The sequence below is a fragment of the Phasianus colchicus genome, chromosome 34, assembly GCF_987193195.1.
Source record: "Phasianus colchicus chromosome 34, bPhaCol1.hap1.1, whole genome shotgun sequence".
Classification (NCBI taxonomy): Eukaryota; Metazoa; Chordata; class Aves; order Galliformes; family Phasianidae; genus Phasianus; species Phasianus colchicus.
In genome coordinates, this window is record NC_143469.1 from 1,927,039 (window position 1) to 1,951,448 (window position 24,410).

Below are 24,410 nucleotides of genomic sequence, written 5' to 3' on the forward strand. Positions count from 1 at the left end.
CCCCTCAATCCTTCTCACCCCACATTGACCACCCTGGGGTGACCCCCCCCCCAAATTAACCCCAAAATGGAGGCACCCCCCCCTCCCCCCACCCCAATACCCCCCACCCAAGACAACGACCACCCTAAGGGTCAACCCCCCACCCCAAACCCCCCCCCCCCCCCTAAAAAACAGCCACGCGTCACCCTTTCAAAACCACATCCTCTTTATTACCTGGCAACCCCAAATCCCCCACCCCAAATCCCCCCCTTCCCACCCCAAAATCTCCTTCTCAGCTCCCCCCTTTCTTTCTGTGCCCCATAAAAACCTTTTTCCCTTTTCCCAAAAGTTTCCTCTGCCCGTTTCTGCCCCCCAAAACCCGGCCTGCCCCCCCCCCAGCCCTATGGGGTACATTTAGGGTCTTCCTCTTCTTCCCCCCCCCAACCCTATGGGGCACATTTAGGGTTCCTGATGCCATAGGGGAAGGATTTGGGGTCCCACTCTTCTTTGGGATCCCATTCTTCTTCCCCCCGGCCCTATGGGGCACATTTGGGATCCGTGATGCCATAGGGGAAGGATTTGGGGTCGCACCCTTCTTTGGGATCCCACTTTTCTTCCCCCCAGCCCTATAGGGCGCATTTGGGGTCCCGCTCTGCTTTCCTGCTGACGCTGAGTGAGGATTTGGGGTCCCACCCTCCCTTCTCTGCCCCATAAAGCCATCATTTGGGGTCCCCCTCTTCTTCCCCCCAACCCTATGGGGCACATTTGGGATCCGTGACGCCATAGGGGAAGGATTTGGGGTCCCACTCTTCTTTGGGATCCCACTTTTCTTCCCCCCAGCCCTATAGGGCGCGTTTGGGGTTCCATTCTCCTTCCTCTGCCCATTATGGGGCACATTTGGGGTCCCACCCTTCTTTGGGGTCCCACCCTTTGGGGTCCCACTCTTCTTTGGGGTCCCACCCTTTGGGGTCCCACTCTTCTTTGGGGTGCCACCCTTTTTCCCCCCAGCCCTATGGGGCACATTTGGGGTCCGGTGCCGTTCCTGTGGGTCGCGCCGCCGTCGTTTCCTCTGTGGGGCCGAACCTGAAGGACTTGGGGTCGTTTTTGGGAACAGATCTGGGGGAAAAAAAAAAAAGACACCGAAAACCCCCAAAATCAGTGGGGCAGACCGGCCACAAATCTGTGGGGCAGGACCCCAAAATCTGTGGGGCAGGACCCCAAGGCGGTGCTGCTGTCAGAGCGTTTACTTTGAACCCAAATCACGGGGAGCTCACGGCTTCGCTTCATCACTCACAGCCAAAGGAGAAATGGGGCAGGGGGTTCTGTGACCTTCCAGGACCTTCCCAACCCCGACCCAACCCCAATACAACCATCCCGTGGTTCTGTGACCTTCCAGGACCTTCCCAACCCAACCCCAACCCAATCATTTCACGGTTCTGTGACCTTCCAGGACCTTCCCAACCCCAACCCAACCCCGACCCAACCATCCCACGGTTCTGTGACCTTACAGGACCTTCCCAACCCCCCCAATGTTCTGTGACCTTACAGGACCTTCCCAACCCCCCCCAATGTTCTGTGAACTTCCAGGACCTTTCCAACCCAACCATCCCACGGTTCTGTGACCTTCCAGGACCTTTCCAAACCCGACCCAACCATCCTGAGGTCCTGTGACCTTACAGGACCTTCCCAACCCCAACCCAACCCCCCCAATGTTCTGTGACCTTCCAGGACCTTCCCAACCCCAACCCAACCCCAATACAACCATCCCACAGTTCTGTGACCTTCCAGGACCTTCCCAACCCCCCCAATGTTCTGTGACCTTCCAGGACCTTCCCAACCCACCCAATGTTCTGTGACCTTCCAGGACCTTCCCAACCCCAATACAACCATCCTGTGGTCCTGTGACCTTACAGGACCTTTCCAAACCCAACCCAACCATCCCATGGTTCTGTGACCTTCCAGGACCTTCCCAACCCTCCCAATGTTCTGTGACCTTCCAGGACCTTCCCAACCCAACCCAACCCCAACACAGCCATCCCACCCCTCTTTACCTTTCCAGGACCCCCCACCTCACCCCACCCCACCTCTCTTTACCCTTCCAGGACCTCCACCCCACCCCGTTTTCCCCTTCCAGGATCTCCACCCCACCCTGTTTTCCTCTTCCGGGACCCTCCCACCCCCCCCCAGCCCTTTAACCTTCCAGGACCCCCCACCTCACCCCCTTTTCCCCTTCCAGGACCCCCCATCCCATCCCATCCCATCCCATTGCATCCCATTCCATGGCTCTTTACCCTTCCAGGACCTTCACCCCACCTCTCTTTCCCCTTCCAGGACCCCCCACCCCACCCTTTCCCCTTCTGGGACCTCCACCCCACCCTTTCCCCTTCCAGGACCCCCCATCCCATCCCATCCCATCCCATCCCATTGCATCCCATCCCATTCCATGGCTCTTTACCCTTCCAGGACCTCCACCCCACCCCCCCTTTCCCGTTCCAGGACCCTCCCACCCCCCACCCAGCCCCCACCCACCCCACCCCATCCCCCTTTCCCCTTCCAGGACCTCCACCCCACCCTTTCCCCTTCCAGGACCCCCCATCCCATCCCATCGCATCCCATCCCATTCCATGGCTCTTTCCCCTTCCAGGACCTCCACCCCACTCTCCTTTCCTCTTCCAGGACCTGCCCCGCACCCTTTCCCCTTCCAGGACCCTCCCACCCCCCACCCACCCCCCACCCACCCCCCCCCATCCCTCTTTCCCCTTCCAGGACCTCCACCACACCCTTTCGCCTTCCAGGACCCCCCATCCCATCCCATCCCATCCCATTGCATCCCATCGCATCCCATTCCATGGCTCTTTCCCCTTCCAGGACCCCCCACCGCACCCTTTCCCCTTCCAGGACCCCCCATCCCACCCCACCTCACCCCACCCCACCCCCGTTTCCCCTTCCAGGACCCTCCCACCCCACCTCACCCTCCTTTCCCCTTCCAGGACCCCCCATCCCATCCCATCCCATTGCATCCCATCCCATTCCATGGCTCTTTCCCCTTCCAGGACCTCCACCCCACCCCCCCTTTCCCCTTCCAGGACCCCCCACCCCCCACCCACCCCACCCCATCCCCCTTTCCCCTTCCAGGACCTCCACCCCACCCTTTCCCCTTCCAGGACCCCCCATCCCATTCCATCCCATTGCATCCCATCCCATCCCATGGCTCTTTCCCCTTCCAGGACCTCCACCACACCCTCCTTTCCCCTTCCAGGACCTGCCCCGCACCCTTTCCCCTTCCAGGACCCCCCATCCCATCCCATCCCATTGCATCCCATCCCATTCCATGGCTCTTTACCCTTCCAGGACCTCCACCCCACCCTCCTTTCCCCTTCCAGGACCTGCCCCGCACCCTTTCCCCTTCCAGGACCCGTCTCTCACCCGGCTCCGGCTCCACGCCGACGTCCCTCCTGTAAAACTCGGCGTCGCTCAGCCCGGATTCCAGCTCCGCGTTTTCCGACTCCCCGGGATCCTCAGCCTCGCTGTCGCCCTCGGCCCCGCGGCGCCGCTTCCGCATCCCGGCCAAACTGCGCTCCCTGGGGGGGGGGGGCGCATGAGACCCCCCCCAAATCAACCCCCCCCCCCACCCCCCCCCAAATCACCCCCCCAAATCACCCCCCCCCACCCCCCCAAACGACCCCCCCAAATCACCCCCCCCAAACGACCCCCGCCCCAAATACCCCCCCCCAAATCATCCCCAAATCACCCCCAAAATGCCCCCCCAAACCACCCCCCCACCCCCCCAAACGACCCCCCCTAAACCACCCCCCCCCAAATCACCCCCCCCCCAAACCACCTCCTCAAATCACCCCCCCCCCCAAATCACCCCCCCGCCACCCCCCCAAACGACCCCAGCCCCAAATCACCCCCCCAAACCACCCCCCCAAATCAAGACCCCCAAATCACCCCCCCCTCCAAAAATCACCCCCCCAAACCACCCCCCCCAAGTCAACCCCCCAAATCACCCCCCCCAAATCACCCCCCCCAAATCACCCCCCCATCCCCCCAAACCACCCCCCCCCCAAATCATCCCCAAATCACCCCCCCAAATCACCTCCTCAAATCACCCCCCCCCCAAATCACCCCCCCCCACCCCCCAAAACGACCCCCGCCCCAAATCCTCCCCCCCAATCACCTCCCCCACCAAATCATCCCCCCAAACGACCCCCCCCAAATCACCCCCCCAAATCAAGACCCCCAAATCACCCCCCCCAAATCACCCCCAAAGTCACCCCCCCAAAAATCACCCCCCCAAATCAAGACCCCCAAACGACCCCCCCAAATCACCCTTCCAAATCACCCCCCCCTCAAATCAACCCCCCCACCCCCCAAACGACCCCCCCCGAAATCACCCCCCCCAAATCACCTCCCCTCCCAAATGAACCCCCCCCCAAATCCCCCCCCCACCCCCCAAACGACCCCCCCCCAAATTCACCCCCCCGACCCCCCCAAACCACCCCCCCGAAATCACCCTTCCAAATCACCCCCCCACATAACCCCCCAAATCACCCCCCCACCCCCAAAACGACCCCCCCCCAAATCAACCCCCCCAAACTGCCCCCCACCAAATCCCCCCCAAACCCCCCCCAAATCACCTCCCCCCCAAACGACCCCCGCCCCAAATCCCCCCCCCAAATCACCCCCCCCCAGCCCCCCCAAATACGGGGGGCTCTGCTCCTCCCCCCCCCCCCCCCCATTCCCCTCTCCCACCCCCTCCAAACCCTTTTTCCTATGGGGGGGGTCACCAGCAGCCCCCCCCCAGCCCCACATTTTGCCCCCCCCCTCAGCCCCACATATTTGCCCCCCCCTCTGCCCCACACATTGCCCCCCCCCCTCAGCCCCACATATTGCCCCCCCCCTCAGCCCCAACTCTGCCCCACACATTGACCCCCCCCCTCCTCAGCCCCATACACTGCCCCCCCCAGCCCCACATATTGCCCCCCCCCAGCCCCATATACTGCCTCCCCCCTGCCTCCCCCCTGCCCCACATTTTGCCCCCCCTCAGCCCCACATGTTGCCCCCCCTCAGTCCCAACTCTGCCCCACACATTGACCCCCCCCGCCCCACATATTGCCCCCCCCAGCCCCACATATTGCCCCCCCCAACTCTGCCCCACACATTGACCCCCCCCCAGCCCCACATATTGCCCCCCCTCAGCCCCACATATTGGCCCCCCCAGCCCAACATTTTGCCCCCCCCTCAGCCCCACACATTGCCCCCCCCCTCAGCCCCAACTCTGCCCCACACATTGACCCCCACCCCCCCAGCCACACAAATTGAACCCCCCCACCCCACATTTTGCCCCCCCCCCAGCCCCACACATTGACCCCCCCGCCCCACATATTGCCCCCCCCAGCCCCACATATTGCCCCCCCCAACTCTGCCCCACACATTGACCCCCCCCCAGCCCCACATATTCCCCCCCCAGTCCCAGATTTCCCCCCACCCTGCCCCACACATTGACCCCTCCCTCAGCCCCACATATTGCCCCCCCCCCTGGTCCCATATACTGCCCCCCCAACTCTGCCCCACACATTGACCCCCCCCCATATCAGCCCCACATGTTGACCCCCCCTCAGCCCCACATATTGCCCCCCCCCAGCCCCACACGTTGGTCCCCCCCCCTCAGCCCCACAAATTGCCCCCCCCCCAACTCTGCCCCACACATTGACTCCCATATGGAGCTCTGCCCCCCTCCCCCCAGATTTGGGCTCAGCCCCACAGATTTGGGTTCAGCCCCCCATTTTTGGCTCAGCCCCACACACTTGGTCTCAGCCCCACACATTTAGGTTCAGCCCCACATATTTGGGTTCAGCCCCACAGATTTGTACTCAGCCCCACAGATTTGAGCTCAGCCCCACAGATTTGTGCTTAGCCCCACACATTTAGATTCAACCCCAGAGATTTGGGTTCAGCCCCACACATTTGGTCCCAGCCCCCCACATTTGATCCCAGCCCCCCACATTTGTGCTCACCCCCCCCCATTTTTGGCTCAGCCCCACACATTTGGTCCCAGCCCCACAGATTTGAGCTCAGCCCCACAGATCTGTGCTCAGCCCCAGATTTGGTCCCAGCCCCACATTTTTGGCTCAGCCCCACACATTTGAGCTCAGCCCCACAGATCTGTGCTCAGCCCCACAGATTTGGTTCCTGCCCCACAGATTTGGTCCCAGCCCCCCACATTTGTGCTCAGCCCCCCACATTTGGTCCCAGCCCCACATTTTTGGCTCAGCCCCACACATTTGCTCCCAGCCCCCCACATTTGGTCCCAGCCCCACAGTTTTGGCTCAGCCCCACACATTTGCTCCCAGCCCCACACATTTCTCTCACCTCATCTCCTCCCTCCGCCGCCGCTTTTGCTGCACCGCCTCCTCCTGCCTTTTCCTCCTCTCCGCCTTCAGCCTCAGTTTCTCCTCCCTCCTCTCCAGCAGCTCCCGAAACTCCGCCTCCGATTTCTGCACTGTGAGACACAGCGGGGCTTCTTATGCACCTTCCAGGACCTGCCCAACCCGCCCTGCTGGGCTCTGCTCCTTAACGGCCCATCCAAGAAGTTCCCAAATGCTTCTGTGAGCTTCCAGGACCTTTCTGACCCAACCCAACCATTCTGTGACCTTCCAGGACCTTTCTAACCCACCCCAACCACTCGCTGGTTCATTGACCTTCCAGGACCTGCCCAACCCGCCCTGCTGGGCTCTGCTCCTTAATGGCCCATCCAAGAGGCTACCGAATCCTTCTGTGAGCTTCCAGGACCTTTCTGACCCAACCCAACCATTCTGTGACCTTCCAGGACCCTTTCAACCCAACCCAACCACTCGCTGGTTCGTTGACCTTCCAGGACCTGCCCAACCCACCCTGCTGGGCTCTGCTCCTTAACGGCCCCATCCAAGAAGTTCCCGAGTGCTTCTGTGAGCTTCCAGGACCTTTCTGACCCAACCCAACTACTCTGTGACCTTCCAGGACCCTTCCAACCCAACTCAACCCAACCCAACCCCCTTATGGTTCTTTAACCTTCCAGGACCTGCCCAACCCGTCCCAACCACTCCACACATCTATGACCTTCAAGGACCCTATCAACCCAACAATTCTGCGGTTCTTTAACCTTCCAGGACCCATCCAACTCAATCCAACCACTCCACAGCTCTATGATCTTCAAGGACCTTTCCATCCCCACCATCTCCTGCTTCTGTGACCTTCCAGGACCCTTTCAACCCAACCCAACCACTCGCTGGTTCGTTGACCTTCCAGGACCTGCCCAACCCGCCCTGCTGGGCTCTGCTCCTTAACGGCCCCTCCAAGAAGTTCCCGAATGCTCCTGTGAGCTTCCAGGACCTTTCTGACCCAACCCAACCACTCTGTGATCTTCCAGGACCTTTCTAACCCAACTCAACCCAACCCAACCACTCCCCACATCTATGACCTTCAAGGACCCTTTCAGCCCCCAAATTCTGTAGTTCTTTAGCCTTCCAGGACCTTTCCAGGACCCTCCCAATCCAATGCAAGCATTCCGTGGTTCTTTAACCTTCCAGGACCCATCCAACCCACCCCAACCACTCGCTGGTTCGTTGACCTTCCAGGACCTGCCCAACCCGCCCTGCTGGGCTCTGCTCCTTAACAGCCCCTCCAAGAAGTTCCCGAGTGCTTCTGTGAGCTTCCAGGACCTTTCTGACCCAACCCAACTACTCTGTGACCTTCCAGGACCCTTCCAACCCAACTCAACCCAACCCAACCCCCTTATGGTTCTTTAACCTTCCAGGACCTGCCCAACCCGGTCCAACCACTCCACACATCTATGACCTTCAAGGACCCTTTCAACCCAACAATTCTGCGGTTCTTTAACCTTCCAGGACCCATCCAACCCAACCCAACAATTCTGTGGTTCTTTAACCTTCCAGGACCCATCCAACCCAACCATCCCATACATTCTATGACCTTCCAGGACCCTTCTAACTCAATGCAAGCATTCTCTGCTTGCTTAACCTTCCAGGACCCTTCCAACCCAATCCAACCACTCCACAGCTCTATGATCTTCAAGGACCTTTCCAACCCCACCGTCTCTTGGTTCTGTGACCTTCCAGGACCCTTCCAACCCTCCACCACATTTCTGTGACCTTCCAACCCCCCACCCAACGTTCCTGTGACCTTCCAGGACTCTACCAACCCCCACCCCACATTTCTGCCCCTCCCAATGCAATGCAAGCATTCCGTGGTTCTTTAACCTTCCAGGACCTTCTCAACCCACCCCAGCCATTCTATGGTTCTCCCACCTTCAAGGACTTTTCCAACCCAACCATTCCAGGACTCTTTGACCTTCCAGGACCCTTCCAACCCCCAACCCAAATTCCTCTGCCCTTCCAGGACCTTCCCAACCCCCTCCCCACATTTCTGCAACCTTCCAGGACCTTCTCAACCCACCCCAGCCATTCTATGGTTCTTCCACCTTCCAGGACTTTTCCAACCCAACCATTCCAGGACTCTTTGACCTTCCAGGACCCTTCCAACCCCCACCCAAAATTCCCGTGCCCTTCCAGGACCTTCCTGATCCCAATCCCTACATTCCTATGACCTTCCAAGACCTTCCCAACCATTCTATGGTTCTCCCACCTTCCAGGACTTTTCCAACCCAACCATTCCAGGACTCTTTGACCTTCCAGGACCCTTCCAACCCCCAGCCCAAATTCCTGTGCCCTTCCAGGACCTTCCCAACCCCCTCCCCACATTTCTGCAACCTTCCAGGACCTTCTCAACCCACCCCAACCATTCTATGGTTCTTCCACCTTCCAGGACTTTTCCAACCCAACCATTCCAGGACTCTTTGACCTTCCAGGACCCTTCCAACCCCCAACCCAAATTCCTCTACCCTTCCAGGACCTTCCTGACCCCCACCCCACATTTCCTATGACCTTCCAGGACCCTCCCAACAAACCCCAACCATTCTATGGTTCTCCCACCTTCCAGGACTTTTCCAACCCAACCATTCCAGGACTCTTTGACCTTCCAGGACCCTTCCAACCCCCAACCCAAATTCCTGTGCCCTATCAGGACCTTCCTGACCCCCCCCCAAGTCGCTGTTCCCTTCCAGGACCTCTCACCAAAGCTGTGATAAAGCACCTCCCCCTGCGCCAGCCCCTCCTCCACCTTCACCAGCTGCAGCGTCAGCCGGGGTCCGATCTGCAATACGCACCAACCAGGACCCAAATCAGCCCCGGAAATCCCATCAAAACCCCCCAAAAATCCCCCAAATCCCCCCCCCAAAACCCCCCTAAGACCCCCAAGCCCCCCCCAAATGTCTTCCCTTGCCCCCCCCCTCAAACCTTCCCCCAAGACCCCCCCCATCCCCCTTCCAGGACCCCCAAACCCACCCCAAGACCCCCCCAAAATCCCCCAAACCCCCTTCCCTACACTCCACCACCCCCTCAGGACCCCCAAACCCTCCCCAAAACCCCTCCAAAACCCCCCAGGACCCCCCAACTCCCCCCCCCATGACCCCCCAAGCCCCCCCCCCAAGTCCCCCCCCAGGACCCCCCAACCCCCGCCCCCAATTCCCCCCCCCAGGACCCTCCAAACCCCCCCATTAACCCCAAACCCACCCCAAGACCCCCCCAAAATCCCCCAAACCCCCTTCCCTACACTCCCCCACCCCCTCAGAACCCCCCAAACCCACCCCAAAACCCCTCCAAAACCCCCCAGGACCCCCAACTCCCCCCCCCAGGACCCCCCAAGCCCCCCCCCCAAGTCCCCCCCCAGGTCCCCCCCGTAGGACCCCCACCAGGACCCCCCAAACCCACTGCAAGACCACCTCCAAACCCCCTTCCCTAGACTCCGCCATCCCCCTTCCAGGACCCCCAAACCCTCCCCAAAACCCCTCCAAAACCCCCCAGGACCCCCCAAGCCCCCCCCAAGTCCCCCCCTCAGGACCCTCCCCCAGGTCCCCGCCCCAGGACCCCCAAAACCCACCCCAAGACCCCCCCAAAATCCCCCAAACCCCCTTCCCTACACTCCCCCACCCCCTCAGGACCCCCAAACCCTCCCCAAAACCCCTCCAAAACCCCCCAGGACCCCCCAACTCCCCCCCCCATGACCCCCCAAGCCCCCCCCCAAGTCCCCCCCCCAGGACCCCCCCTCAGGACCCTCCAAACCCCCCAAGTCCCCCCCCCGGGACCCCCCAAACCCCCTTCCCTAGACTCCGCTATCCCCCTTCCAGGACCCCCAAACCCACCCCAAAACCCCTCCAAAACCCCCCAGGACCCCCCAAAACCCCCCCCAGAACCCCCTAAGACCCCCCCCCAGCCCCCCCCGCCACCTCGGTCAGTCTGACGGCGCTCTGCTGCTCTCCCCAAACCCTCCCCCAGGACCCCCCAGGCCCCAAACCCACCCCAAGACCCCCCCAAACCCCCTTCCCTACACTCCGCCATCCCCCTTCCAGGACCCCCAAACCCACCCCAAAACCCCTCCAAAACCCCCCAGGACCCCCCAAAACCCCCCCCAGAACCCCCCAAGTCCCCCCCCCAGGACCCTCCAAACCCCCCAAACCCACCCCAAGACCACCCCCAAACCCCCTTCCCTAGTCTCCCCCCATCCCCCTTCCAGGACCCCCAAACCCTCCCCAAAACCCCTCCAAAACCCCCCAGAACCCCCCAAAACCCCCCCCAGGACCCCCAAACCCCCCCCCCAAGCCCCCCCCCAGCCCCCCCCCCACCTCTGTCAGTCTGACGGCGCTCTGCTGCTCCCCCCAAACCCCCCCCCAGGACCCCCCAAACCCTCCCCAAAACCCCTCCAAAACCCCCCAGGACCCCCCAACTCCCCCCCCCAAGACCCCCAAGCCCCCCCCCAGGACCCCCCCCCCAGCCCCCCCCCCACCTCTGTCAGTCTGACGGCGCTCTGCTGCTCCCCCCAAACCGCCCCCCAGGCCCCAAACCCACCCCAAGACCCCCCCAAAATCCCCCAAACCCCCTTCCCTACACTCCCCCACCCCCCCCAGGACCCCCAAACCCCCCCCCAGAACCCCCAACCCCCCCCCAGGACCCCCCAAAACCCCCCCCAGGACCCCCCAAGCCCCCCCCCCAGGCCCCCCCCCCAGCCCCCCCCCCACCTCTGTCAGTCTGACGGCGCTCTGCTGCTCCCCCCAAACCCCCCCCAGGACCCCCCAAACCCACCCCAAAACCCCTCCAAAACCCCCCAGGACCCCCCAACTCCCCCCCCCAGGACCCCCCAAGCCCCCCCGCAGCCCCCCCCCCCACCTCGCTCAGTCTGACGGCGCTCTGCTGCTGCCCCCAAACCCCCCCCCAGGACCCCCCAAACCCCCAAACCCACCCCAAGACCCCCCCAAATCCCCTTCCCTACACTCCCCCACCCCCCCAGGACCCCCAAACCCTCCCCAAAACCCCTCCAAAACCCCCCAGGACCCCCCAACTCCCCCCCCTCAGGACCCCCCAACCCCCCCCCAGGCCCCCCCCCCAGCCCCCCCCCCACCTCTGTCAGTCTGACGGCGCTCTGCTGCTCCCCCCAAACCCCCCCCCAGGACCCCCCAAACCCTCCCCAAAACCCCTCCAAAACCCCCCAGGACCCCCCAACTCCCCCCCCCAAGACCCCCAAGCCCCCCCCCAGGACCCCCCCCCCAGCCCCCCCCCCACCTCTGTCAGTCTGACGGCGCTCTGCTGCTCCCCCCAAACCGCCCCCCAGGCCCCAAACCCACCCCAAGACCCCCCCAAAATCCCCCAAACCCCCTTCCCTACACTCCCCCACCCCCTCAGGACCCCCAAACCCTCCCCAAAACCCCTCCAAAACCCCTCAGGACCCCCCAACTCCCCCCCCCCAGGACCCCCCCCAAGTCCCCCCCCCAGGACCCCCCAAACCCCCTTCCGTACACTCCCCCACCCCCTCAGGACCCCCCAAACCCACCCCAAAACCCCTCCAAAACCCCCCAGGACCCCCCAAACCCCCCCCCAGGACCCCCCAACTCCCCCCCCCAGGACCCCCCAGCCCCCCCCCCCACCTCGGTCAGTCTGACGGCGCTCTGCTGCTCCCCCCAAACCCCCCCCCAGGCCCCAAACCCACCCCAAGACCCCCCCAAAATCCCCTTCCCTACACTCCCCCACCCCCTCAGGACCCCCAAAACCCACCCCAAAACCCCTCCAAAACCCCCCAGAACCCCCCAAAACCCCCCCCAGGACCCCCCAAACCCCCTCCCAGACCCCCCCCCCAGCCCCCCCCCCACCTCGGTCAGTCTGACGGCGCTCTGCTGCTCCCCCCAAACCCACCTTCCAGGACCCCCAAACCCTCCCCAAAACCCCTCCAAAACCCCCCAGGACCCCCCAAAACCCCCCCCAGGACCCCCCAAACCCCCTCCCAGACCCCCCCCCCAGCCCCCCCCCCACCTCTGTCAGTCTGACGGCGCTCTGCTGCTCCCTCTCGTTCCCCCTCCCCGCGCAGCCCTGCGGCAGCCGCACGACGCCCTGCGCCCCGTCCCCCTCGGCTTCGCTCTCCGACAGCCCCACGTCCCTATGGGGCAGGGGGGGGGGGTCGTGGGTGGGTGGGGGGTCGTGGGGGGGGGCACCCCAAAATCTGCCCCCCCCCCCCCAAGTGGAAGTGACCCCCCCCCACCCTAAAAACTGCAATCCTATAGGGTCTGACCCCCCCCCCAGCATCCCATTGTAGATTGGGGGCGTCAGACCCTATAGGGACCCCCAAGTTGCGCAGCCCCCCCCACAGTGTCATATAGGGGGGGGGGGCAGACCCTATAAGGACTCTATAAGGACCCCAATTGTGACCCCCCCACCCCATAACACTCTGGGGGGCTTCAGACCCTATAGGGACCCCCAAGTTGTGCCCCCCTCACCCCATATGACACTGGGGGGCTTCAGACCCTATAGGGACCCCCAAGTTGTGCCCCCCCCCCCCACCCTATATGACACTGGGGGGGGGGAGGCCAGACCCTATAAGGACCCCAATTGTGTCCCCCCCACCCCATAACACTCTGGGGGGGGGTCAGACCCTATAAGGACCCCAATTGTGCCCCCCTCACCCCTTTTGACACTGGGGGGCGTCAGACCCTATAGGGACCCCCAAGTTGCGCCCCCACCCCCCACCCTATATGACACTGGGGAGGGGGGGGGCAGACCCTATAAGGACTCTATAAGGACCCCAATTGTGCCCCCCCGCACCCCATAACACACTGGGGGGGGTCAGACCCTATAAAGCCCCCCAGTTGTGCCCCCCCACCCTATATGACTGGGGGTGGGTCAGACCCTATAAACCCCCCCAGTTGTGCCCCCTCCCCTTCGCCCCCCCACCCCATAACACACTGGGGGGGTCAGACCCTATAAGGACCCCAATTGTGTCCCCCCCACCCCATAACACTCTGGGGGGGGTCAGACCCTATAAGGACCCCAATTGTGCCCCCCTCACCCCATATGACACTGGGGGGCTTCAGACCTTATAAGGACCCCCAAGTTGCGCCCCCCCCCCCTATATGACACTGGGGGGGGGGGCAGACCCTATAAGGACTCTATAAGGACCCCAATTGTGCCCCCCCCACCCCATAACACTCTGGGGGGCTTCAGACCCTATAGGGACCCCCAAGTTGCGCCCCCCCCCACCCCATAACACACTGGGGGGATCTGACCCTATAAAGCCCCCCAGTTGTGCCCCCCCACCCTATATGACTGGGGGTGGGTCAGACCCTATAAACCCCCCCAGTTGTGCCCCCTCCCCTTCGCCCCCCCACCCCATAACACACTGGGGGGGTCAGACCCTATAAGGACCCCAATTGTGTCCCCCCCACCCCATAACACTCTGGGGGGGGGTCAGACCCTATAGGGACCCCCAAGTTGCGCCCCCCCCCCCACCCTATATGACACTCGGGGGGGGAGGCCAGACCCTATAAGGACCCCAATTGTGTCCCCCCCACCCCATAACACTCTGGGGGGCTTCAGACCCTATAAGGACCCCAATTGTGCCCCCCTCACCCCATATGACACTGGGGGGCTTCAGACCCTATAGGGACCCCCAAGTTGAGCCCCCCCCCCCACCCTATATGACACTGGGGAGGGGGGGAGGGGGCGACCCTATAAGGACTCTATAAGGACCCCAATTGTGACCCCCCCCACCCCATAACAGTCTGGGGGGCTTCAGACCCTATAGGGACCCCCAAGTTGAGCCCCCCCACCCACCCTATATGACACTCGGGGGGGGGAGGCCAGACCCTATAAGGACCCCAATTGTGCCCCCCCACCCCATAACACACTGGGGGGGTCAGACCCTATAAGGACCCCAATTGTGTCCCCCCCACCCCATAACACTCTGGGGGGCTTCAGACCCTATACGGACCCCCAAGTTGAGCCCCCCTCCCCACCCTATATGACACTGGGGAGGTCGGAGGCCAGACCCTATAAGGACCCCAATTGTGTCCCCCCCACCCCATAACACTCTGGGGGGCTTCAGACCCTATAGGGACCCCCAAGTTGAGCCCCCCCCCCCCACCCTATATGACATTGGGGGGGGGGGCGCAGACCCTATAAGGACTTTATAAGGACCCCAATTGTGCCCTCCCCACCCCATAACACACTGGGGGGGGGCAGACCCCATAAGGACCCCAATTGTGCCCCCGTCACCCCATATGACACTGGGGGGCTTCAGACCCTATAGGGACCCCCAAGTTGCGCCCCCCGCCCACCCTATATGACACTCGGGGGGGGGAGGCCAGACCCGATAAGGACCCTAATTGTGCCCCCCCCACCCCATAACACTCTGGGGGGCTTCAGACCCTATAGGGACCCCCAAGTTGTGCCCCCCCCCATCCCATAACACACTGGGGGGGGTCAGACCCTATAAAGCCCCCCAATTGCGCCCCCCCCTCTTCGCCCCCCCCACCCCATAACACACTGGGGGGGGTCAGGCCCTATAGGGACCCCCAAGTTGTGCCCCCCCACCCTATATAACTGGGGGGGGTCAGACACTATAAGGACCCCTATTTATGCCCCCCTTTGCCCCCCCCCCACCCCATAACACACTGGGGGGGGGTCAGACCCTATAAAGTCCCCCAATTGTGCCCCCCCCCACCCCATAACACACTGAGGGGGGGGTCAGACCCCATAAGGACCCCCAGTTGTGCCCCCCCTTTGCCCCCCCCACCCCATAACACACTGGGGGGGTTCAGCCCCTATAAACCCCCCCATTTGTGCCCCCCCCCCCCACCCCATAACGCACTGTGGGGGGGTCAGCCCCTATAGGGACCCCCAAGTTGTGCCCCCCCACCCTATATGACTGGGGGGGGTCAGACCCTATAAGGACCCCAATTGTGCCCCCCCCCACCCCATAACACACTGAGGGGGGGGTCAGACCCTATAAAGCCCCCCAGTTGTGTCCCCCCCCCCACCCCATAACGCACTGTGGGGAGGTCAGACCCTATAAGGACCCCCAATTGTGCCCTCCCCCACCCCATAACACACTGGGGGGGGGTCAGCCCCTATAGGGACCCCCAAGTTGTGCCCCCCCACCCTATATAACTGGGGGGGGTCAGACCCTATAAGGACCCCTATTTATGCTCCCCTTTGCCCCCCCCCCACCCCATAACACACTGGGGGGGGGTCAGACCCTATGAAGTCCCCCAATTGTGCCCCCCCCCACCCCATAACACACTGGGGGGGGTCAGACCCTATAAGGACCCCAATTGTGCCCCCCCCTTTGCCCCCCCCACCCCATAACACACTGGGGGGGTCAGACCCTATAAGGACCCCCAAGTCATGCCCCCCCACCCCATATGTCTGGGGGGGGTCAGACCCTATAAGGACCCCCAATTGTGCCCCCCCCCACCCCATAACACACTGGGTGGGGGTCAGACCCCATAAGGACCCCCATTTATGCCCCCCCCCCCCCCGGGCCCCCCCCCCATAATACTCTGTGGGGGGGGGTCAGACCCTATAAGGACCCCCAATTGTGCCCCCCCCTTCGCCTCCCCACCCCATAACACACCGGGGGGGGGTCAGCCCCTATAAAGCCCCCCAATTGTGCTCCCCCCTTTGCCCCCCCCCAATAATACTCCGTGGGGGGGGGTCAGACCCTATAAGGACCCCCAATTGCAACCCCCCCCTTTGCCCCCCCACCCCATAACACACTGGGGGGGGTCAGACCCTATAAGGACCCTCAATTGTGCCCCCCCCACCCCATAACACAATGGGGGGGGTCAGACCCTATAAGGACCCCAATTGTGTCCCCCCCCACCCCATAACACACTGGGGGGGGTCAGACCCTATAAGGATCCCAATTGTGCCCCCCCCTTTGCCCCCCCCACCCCATAACACACTGGGGGGGGGGTCAGACCCTATAAAGCCCCAGAAATGTGTCCCCCCCCCACCCCATAACACACTGAGGGGGGGGTCAGCCCCTATAGGGACCCCCAATTGTGCCCCCCACCCTATATAACTGGGGGGGGTCAGACCCTATAAACCCCCCCAGTTGTGCCCACCCCCACCCCATAACACGCTGGGGGGGGTCAGCCCCTATAAACCCCCCCATTTGTGCCCCCCCCCCCCCCCCCCATAACACACTGGGGGGGGTCAGACCCTATAAGGACCCCCAATTGTGTCCCCCCCTTTGCCCCCCCCGCCCCATAACACACTGGGGGGGGGGTCAGCCCCTATAAAGCCCCCCATTTGTGCCCCCCCCCCCCACCCCATAACACACTTTGGGGGGGTCAGACCCTAAAAACCCCCCCCATTTACGCCCCCCCCCGTGCCCCCCCCCATAGCGCACTGCAGCAGCAGCTCACTGATGTCCTCCAGCCGGTTCATGTTGGGGAATTTCTCCTGCAGGATTTTCTTCAGCCCTTTGCTCAGCCCCACCGGCACCACCTTCACGCTGCTGCGGGGGGGGGTCAGAAATGGGGTGAAAAAACACGAAAACGGGAAAAAAAAAGGGGAGAAAAAGGGAAGTTTGGGGCTCACTAATGGCGCAGGTGGAGGAGCTGCGTGGCGGAGTCGTGGGTCACCAGCAGGCAGCGCTTGATGGTGTTCAGGTTCACCTGCAGGAGGGGGGGATGAAGCTTTCAGGACCTTGCAATCTTAACTATGTACCTGTCAGGACCTTTCCGATGCGTCGTATGAGCTATGAGCTTCCAGGACCCTTCCAATCCATTCTATGACCTTCCAGGACTTTTCCAACCCATTCTGTACTCTCCAGAACTCTTCCAACTCACAACATTCCAGGGCTTTCCAATCCTAACTATGCACCTTCCAGGACCCTTCCAACCCATCCTATGACCTTCCAGGATTTGTCCAACTCATTCTATATTCTTCAGAACTCTTCCAACTCACGACATTCCACGCCTTTCCAATCCTAACTACGCACCTTCCAGGACCCTTCCAACCCATCCTATGACCTATGAGCTTCCAGGACCCTTCCAATCCATTCTATGACCTTCCAGGACTTTTCCAACTCATTCTATACTCTTCAGAACTCTTCCAACTCACGACATTCCACGGCTTTCCAATCCTATCTATGCACCTTCCAGGACCCTTCCAACCCATCCTATGATCTATGAGCTTCCAGGACCCTTTCAATCCATTCTATAACGTTCCAAGACCTTTTTAACCTATTTTATGCCCTTCAGTACTCTTTCCACCTATCCTATGACATTCCAGGGCTTTCCAATCCTAACTATGCACCTTCCAGGACCCTTCCAATCCATTCCATGACCTTCCAGGACTTTTCCAACCCATTCTGTACTCTCCAGAACTCTTCCAACTCACGACATTCCACGCCTTTCCAATCCTATCTATGCACCTTCCAGGACCCTTCCAACCCATCCTATGACCTATGAGCTTCCAGGACCCTTCCAATCCATTCTATGACCTTCCAGGATTTGTCCAACTCATTCTATATTCTTCAGAACTCTTCCAACTCACGACATTCCACGCCTTTCCAATCCTATCTATGCACCTTCCAGGACCCTTCCAATCCATCCTATGACCTTCCAGGACTTTTTCAAGCTATTCTGTACTCTTCAGAACTCTTCCAACTCACGACATTCCAGGGTTTTCCAATCCTAACCATGCACCTTCCAGGACCCTTCCAACCCATCCTATAACCTTCCAGGACTTTTCCAACTCATTCTATACTCTTCAGAACTCTTCCAACTCACGACATTCCACGCCTTTCCAATCCTATCTATGCACCTTCCAGGACCCTTCCAACCCATCCTATGACCTTCCAGGACTTTTCCAACCCATTCTATACTCTTCAGAACTCTTCCAACTCACGACATTCCAGGGCTTTCCAGTCCTAACTATGCACCTTCCAGGACCCTTCCAACCCATTCTATGACCTTCCAGGACCCTTCCAACAGAAACTAAGATGTTTCAGTCCCCTTCCAGCCCACCCTATGCCCTTCCAGGACCTTCCCAACCCATCCTATGACCTTCCAGGACCTTCCCAACCCAACCTATGACCTTCCAAGACCTTCCCAACCCAACCTATGACCTTCCAAGACCTTCCCAACCCATCCTATGACCTTCCAGGACCTTCCCAACCCATCCTATGACCTTCCAGGACCTTCCCAACCCATCCTATGAGTTTCCAACACCCTTCCAACCCAACCATTCATCTTTCAAGTCCCTTCCAACCCACTCAAAACCCCAGCAACGCATTCGATGCCCTTCCAAGACCCTCCCAACTCCTTCTTTCCCCTTCCAGGACCCCGGCGTCCCCCCGTTTTGCCCTGCCAGGACCTTGTGCACGTTGATGGCGGGCAGGGCGCTCTGCAGGGCGGCGGCGGCGGCCTTCATGTGGATGTGGGGCAGCCCGAAAAACCCTTCCAACCCATCCTATCACCTTCCAGGACCTTCCCTACCCATCCTATGCTCTTCCAGGACCTTCCCAATCCATCCTATGGCCTTCCAGGATCTTCCCAACCCATCCTATGACCTTCCAGGACCCTTCCAACCCATCCTAAAACCTTCCAGGACCCTTCCAACCCATCCTATGACCTTTCAGTACCTTTTCATCCCATCATATGACCTTCCAAGATCCTTCCAACCCATCCTATGCCCTTCCAGGACCTTCCCAACCTATCCTACGACCTTCCAGGACCTTCCCAACCCATCCTATGAGTTTCCAACACCCTTCCAACCCAACCATTCATCTTTCAAGTCCCTTCCAACCCACTCAAAACCCCAGCAACGCATTTGATGCCCTTCCAAGACCCTCCCAACTCCTTCTTTCCCCTTCCAGGACCCCGGCATCCCCTTGTTTTGCCCTGCCAGGACCTTGTGCACGTTGATGGCGGGCAGGGCGCTCTGCAGGGCGGTGGCGACGGCCTTCATGTGGATGTGGGGCAGCACGAAAAACCCTTCCAACCCATCCTATCACCTTCCAGGACCTTCCCTACCCATCCTATGCTCTTCCAGGACCTTCCCAATCTATCCTATGCCCTTTCAGTATCTTTTCAACCCATCCTATGACCTTCCAAGACCCTTCCAACCCATCCTATGCCCTTCCAGGACCCTTCCAACCCATCCTAAAACCTTCCAGGGCCCTTCCAACCCATTCTATGACCTTTCAGTACCTTTTCAACCCATCATATGACCTTCCAAGATCCTTCCAACCCATCCTATGCCCTTCCAGGACCTTCCCAACCCAACCTATGCCCTTCCAGGACCTTCCCAACCCATCCTATGACTTTTCAACATCCTTCCAACCCAACCATTCATCTTTCAAGCCCCTTCCAACCCACTCAAAACCCCAGCAACGCATTTGATGCCCTTCCAAGACCCTCCCATCTCCCTTTTTCCCCTTCCAGGACCCCGGCATCCCCTTGTTTTGCCCTGCCAGGACCTTGTGCACGTTGATGGCGGGCAGGGCGCTCTGCAGGGCGGCGGCGACGGCCTTCATGTGGATGTGGGGCAGCCCGAAAAACCTTTCCAACCCATCCTATCACCTTCCAGGACCTTCCCTACCCATCCTATGCTCTTCCAGGACCTTCCCAATCTATCCTATGCCCTTTCAGTATCTTTTCAACCCATCCTATGACCTTCCAAGACCCTTCCAACCCATCCTATGCCCTTCCAGGACCCTTCCAACCCATCCTAAAACCTTCCAGGGCCCTTCCAACCCATTCTATGACCTTTCAGTACCTTTTCAACCCATCATATGACCTTCCAAGTTCCTTCCAACCCATCCTATGACCTTCCAGGACCTTCCCAACCCATCCTATGACTTTTCAACACCCTTCCAACCCAACCATTCATCTTTCAAGTCCCTTCCAACCCACTCAAAACCTCAGCAACATGTTCCATGCCCTTCCAAGACCCTCCCAACTCCTTCTTTCCCCTTCCAGGACCCCGGCATCCCCCCGTTTTGCCCTGCCAGGACCTTGTGCACGTTGATGGCGGGCAGGGCGCTCTGCAGGGCGGCGGCGACGGCCTTCATGTGGATGTGGGGCAGCCCGAAAAACCTTTCCAACCCACCCCATGACCTTCCAGGACCCTTCCAACCTACCCTATGAGTTTTCAACGTCCTTCTAACCCATCCTGTGACCTTCCAGGACCCTTCCAACCTATCCTATGACTTTCCAACATCTGACCAACCCATCCTATGACCTTCCAGAACCCTTCCAACACAAACTAAGATGTTTCAGTCCCCTTCCAGCCCACCCTATGACCTTCCAGGACCTTCCCAACCCATCCTATGACCTTCCAGGACCTTCCCAACCCATCCTATGACTTTTCAACACCCTTCCAACCCAACCATTCATCTTTCAAGCCCCTTCCAACCCACTCCCAGCCCATTCTATGCCCTTCCAAGACCCTCCCAACTCCTTCTTTCCCCTTCCAGGACCCCGGCGTCCCCCCGTTTTGCCCTGCCAGGACCTTGTGCACATTGATGGCAGGCAGGGCGCTCTGCAGGGCGGCGGCGACGGCCTTCATGTGGATGTGGGGCAGCCCGAAAAACCTTTCCAACCCATCCTATCACCTTCCAGGACCTTCCCAACCCATCCTATCACTTTTCAGGACCTTTCCAACCCACTCTATGACCTTCCAGGACCCTTCCAACACCCTATAACCTTCCAGGACCCTTCCAACCTACCCTATGAGTTTTCAACGTCCTTCTAACCAATCCTATCACCTTCCAGGACCCTTCCAACCCATCCTACGCTCTTTCAGTCTCCTTCCACCCAATCCTATCCCCTTCCAGGACCTTCCCAACACAGCCTATGACCTTCCAGGACCCTTTCAACCCATCCTATGATTTTCCAACATCTGACCAACCCATCCTATGATCTTCCAGAACCCTTCCAACCCAAACTAAGATGTTTCAGTCCCCTTCCAGCCCATCCTATGCCCTTCCAGGACCTTCCCAACCCAACCTATGCCCTTCCAGGACCTTCCCAACCCAACCTATGACCTTCCAAGACCTTCCCAACCCATCCTATGACTTTTCAACATCCTTCCAACCCAACCATTCATCTTTCAAGCCCCTTCCAACCCACTCCCAGCCCATTCTATGCCCTTCCAAGACCCTCCCATGTCCCTTTTTCCCCTTCCAGGACCCCGGCATCCCCCCGTTTTGCCCTGCCAGGACCTTGTGCACGTTGATGGCGGGCAGGGCGCTCTGCAGGGCGGCGGCGACGGCCTTCATGTGGATGTGGGGCAGCCCGAAAAACCTTTCCAACCCACCCCATGACCTTCCAGGACCCTTCCAACCTACCCTATGACTTTTCAACGTCCTTCTAACCCATCCTGTGACCTTCCAGGACCCTTCCAACCCATCCTATGAGTTTCCAACATCTGACCAACCCATCCTATGACCTTCCAGAATCCTTCCAACCCAAACTAAGATGTTTCAGTCCCCTTCCAGCCCACCCTATGACCTTCCAGGACCTTCCCAACCCATCCTACGACCTTCCAGGACCTTCCCAACCTATCCTACGACCTTCCAGGACCTTCCCAACCCATCCTATGACTTTTCAACATCCTTCCAACCCAACCATTCATCTTTCAAGCCCCTTCCAACCCACTCCCAGCCCATTCGATGCCCTTCCAAGACCCTCCCAACTCCTTCTTTCCCCTTCCAGGACCCCGGCATCCCCCCTTTTTGCCCTGCCAGGACCTTGTGCACGTTGATGGCGGGCAGGGCGCTCTGCAGGGCGGCGGCGACTGCCTTCATGTGGATGTGGGGCAGCCCGAAATTGCTGAGCACCAGGAGGGGGGGGTGCAGGAACTGCTGCTCGTGCATCCGGTGCCGCCGCAGCGCCGAAACCACGTCACGGATCAGGGAGTACTGGGGGGGGGGGGGGGGAAATATATGGGGGGGGGGCGCAGAAAAATATGGGGGGGGGGGAAGAAAAGTTAGGAGGGGAGCAGAAAAATGAGGGGGGTTTAATGGGGTTGTAAAGTGGGGGGGGAAGGGATGGGGCAAAAAGGGGGGGGGGCAGGGAGAAGGGGGGGCATAAAGTGGGGGGGGAGAAGGGATGGGGGGCAGAAAAATTGGGGGGGGGGCATAAAAATGAGGGGGGCTTAAAAGGGGCATAAAGTGGGGGGGGGGGAAGGGAGAAGGGGGGGGAAGGGATGGGGCAGAAAGGGGGGGGGCAAAAAGGGAGGGGGTCACAAAGTGGGGGGAGAAGGGATGGGGGGGTTGGGATGGGGGGCAGAAAAATTGGGGGGGGGCAGAAAAATGAGGGGGATTTAATGGGGTCGTAAAGGGGGGGGGGGGAAGGGATAAGGGGGGGGAAGGGATGGGACAGAAAGGGGGGGGGTGGGGAGAAGGGGGGGCACAAAGTGGGGGGGGAGAAGGGATGGGGGGCAGAAAAATTGGGGGGGGCATAAAAATGAGGGGGGCTTAAAAGGGGCATAAAGTGAGGGGGGGGAAGGGAGAAGGGGGGGGAAGGGATGGGGCAGAAAGGGGGGGGCAAAAAGGGAGGGGGTCACAAAGTGGGGGGAGAAGGGATGGGGGGGCTGCAATGGGGGGCAGAAAAATTGGGGGGGGGCAGAAAAGTGAGGGGGATTTAATGGGGTCGTAAAGGGGGGGGGGGAAGGGATAAGGGGGGGGAAGGGATGGGGCAGAAAGGGGGGGGTGGGGAGAAGGGGGGGCACAAAGTGGGGGGGGAGAAGGGATGGGGGGCAGAAAAATTGGGGGGGGCATAAAAATGAGGGGGGCTTAAAAGGGGCATAAAGTGGGGGGGGGGAAGGGAGAAGGGGGGGGAAGGGATGGGGCATAAAGTGGGGGGGTATAAAGTGGGGGGGGGGACAAAGTGGGGGGGGCACAAAGTGGGGGGGGAGAAGGGATGGGGGGCTGGGATGGGGGGCAGAAAAATGGGGGGGCAGAAAAATGGGGGGGGCTTAAGGGGGGGACACGGAGTGGGAGGCAAAGTGTGGGGGGGGAAGAGAGGGGGGGAAGTGGGGGGGGCAAAGTGGGGGGGGAAGAGGGGGGGCTCAGAGGTGGGGGGCACAGAGGGGGGGGCAAAGTGGGGGGGGCACAGGGGGGGGGCAGAGAGGGGCAAAGTGGGGGGGGGGCAAAGTGTGGGGGGAAGAGGGGGGGCTCAGAGGTGGGGGGCACAGAGGGGGGGGCAGAGAGGGGGTCCAAGGGGGGGGCAGAGAGGGGGGGCAGAGAGGGGGGGCAGAGAGGGGGGGAAAAGCGGGGGGAAAAGGGGGGGGGCAAAGTGGGGGGGGCAAAGTGGGGGGAAAATGTGGGGGGCACAGGGGGGGGCAGAGAGGGGGGGCAAAGTGGGGGGGCAAAGGTTGGGGGACACAGTGGGGGGGCAGAGAGGGGTCAAAGCGGGGGGGGGCAAAGAGGGGGGGAAGAGGGGGGCTCAGAGGTGGGGGGCACAGAGGGGGTGCAAAGGGGGGGGGCACAGAGAGGGGGCAGAGGGGGGGGGCCAAGGGGGGGCCAAGGGGGGGGCAGAGAGGGGGGGCAGAGAGGGGGGGCAGAGGGGGGGGAAAAGCGGGGGGAAAAGGGGGGGAGAAGGGGGGGGAAAAGGGGGGGGCAAAGTGGGGGGGGCAAAGTGGGGGGAGAAGAGGGGGGCTCAGAGGTGGGGGGCACAGAGGGGGGGGCACAGAGAGGGGGCAAAAGGGGGGGCAAATGGGGGGGGCACAGAGGGGGAGGACAGAGGGGGGGCAAAGGGGGGGGGGCAAAGGGGGGGGCAAAGTGGGGCGAAAAGTGGGGGGGGGCAAAGTTGGGGGGACAAAGGGGGGGGGAAAGGTTGGGGGACACAGAATGGGGGGGCACAGAGGGGGGGGCAGAGAGGGGGTGGAAAAGGGGGGGGAGCAAACGGGGGGGCAAAGGGGGGGGGCACAGAGGGGCAAAGTGGGAGGGGGCACAGAGTGGGGGGGCAAAGAGGGGGAAAAAGTGGGGGGGCAAAGTGGGGGGGGGGCAAAGGTTGGGGGACACAGAGTGGG

The 24,410-nt window shown here is 61.1% G+C and overlaps 1 protein-coding gene and 1 long non-coding RNA gene across 7 annotated transcripts in view; both read right to left on the minus strand.

Annotated features, from left to right (window-relative positions):
* Nucleotides 1–256: 256 nt before the first annotated feature.
* PPAN (peter pan homolog) overlaps nt 257–24,410 on the minus strand; it is a 31,765-nt gene continuing 7,611 nt past the window's right edge. The window contains exons 5-12 of one of the 4 annotated variants that reach the window (XM_090128686.1): nt 22,126–22,296; nt 16,965–17,041; nt 16,774–16,878; nt 12,399–12,522; nt 9,114–9,192; nt 6,355–6,484; nt 3,406–3,560; nt 257–1,095 (exon numbers count right to left, since the gene is read on the minus strand). In XM_090128686.1, the coding sequence (XP_089984812.1) occupies nt 272–1,095; nt 3,406–3,560; nt 6,355–6,484; nt 9,114–9,192; nt 12,399–12,522; nt 16,774–16,878; nt 16,965–17,041; nt 22,126–22,296 (1,665 nt within the window). In that variant the 3' untranslated portion in view covers nt 257–271. Of the gene's footprint in view, nt 1,096–2,919; nt 3,036–3,365; nt 3,561–6,354; nt 6,485–9,106; nt 9,193–12,398; nt 12,523–16,773; nt 16,882–16,964; nt 17,042–22,125; nt 22,297–24,410 lie in introns of those variants that run through there. The other 3 variants (XM_090128685.1, XR_016460919.1, XM_090128687.1) reach the window with 3 other exon arrangements.
* On the minus strand, nt 17,048–22,119 carry LOC149913857 (uncharacterized). Of its 3 annotated transcripts, none has more exons than XR_016460921.1 (3): nt 20,554–22,119; nt 17,803–18,942; nt 17,048–17,684 (listed from the first exon to the last, which is right to left on the minus strand). It is a non-coding gene; the product is annotated as an uncharacterized LOC149913857 (long non-coding RNA). The 3 variants fall into 3 exon arrangements; XR_016460922.1 differs by having other exon boundaries at nt 17,048–17,398; nt 17,716–18,942; XR_016460920.1 differs by having other exon boundaries at nt 17,048–17,249; nt 17,368–18,942.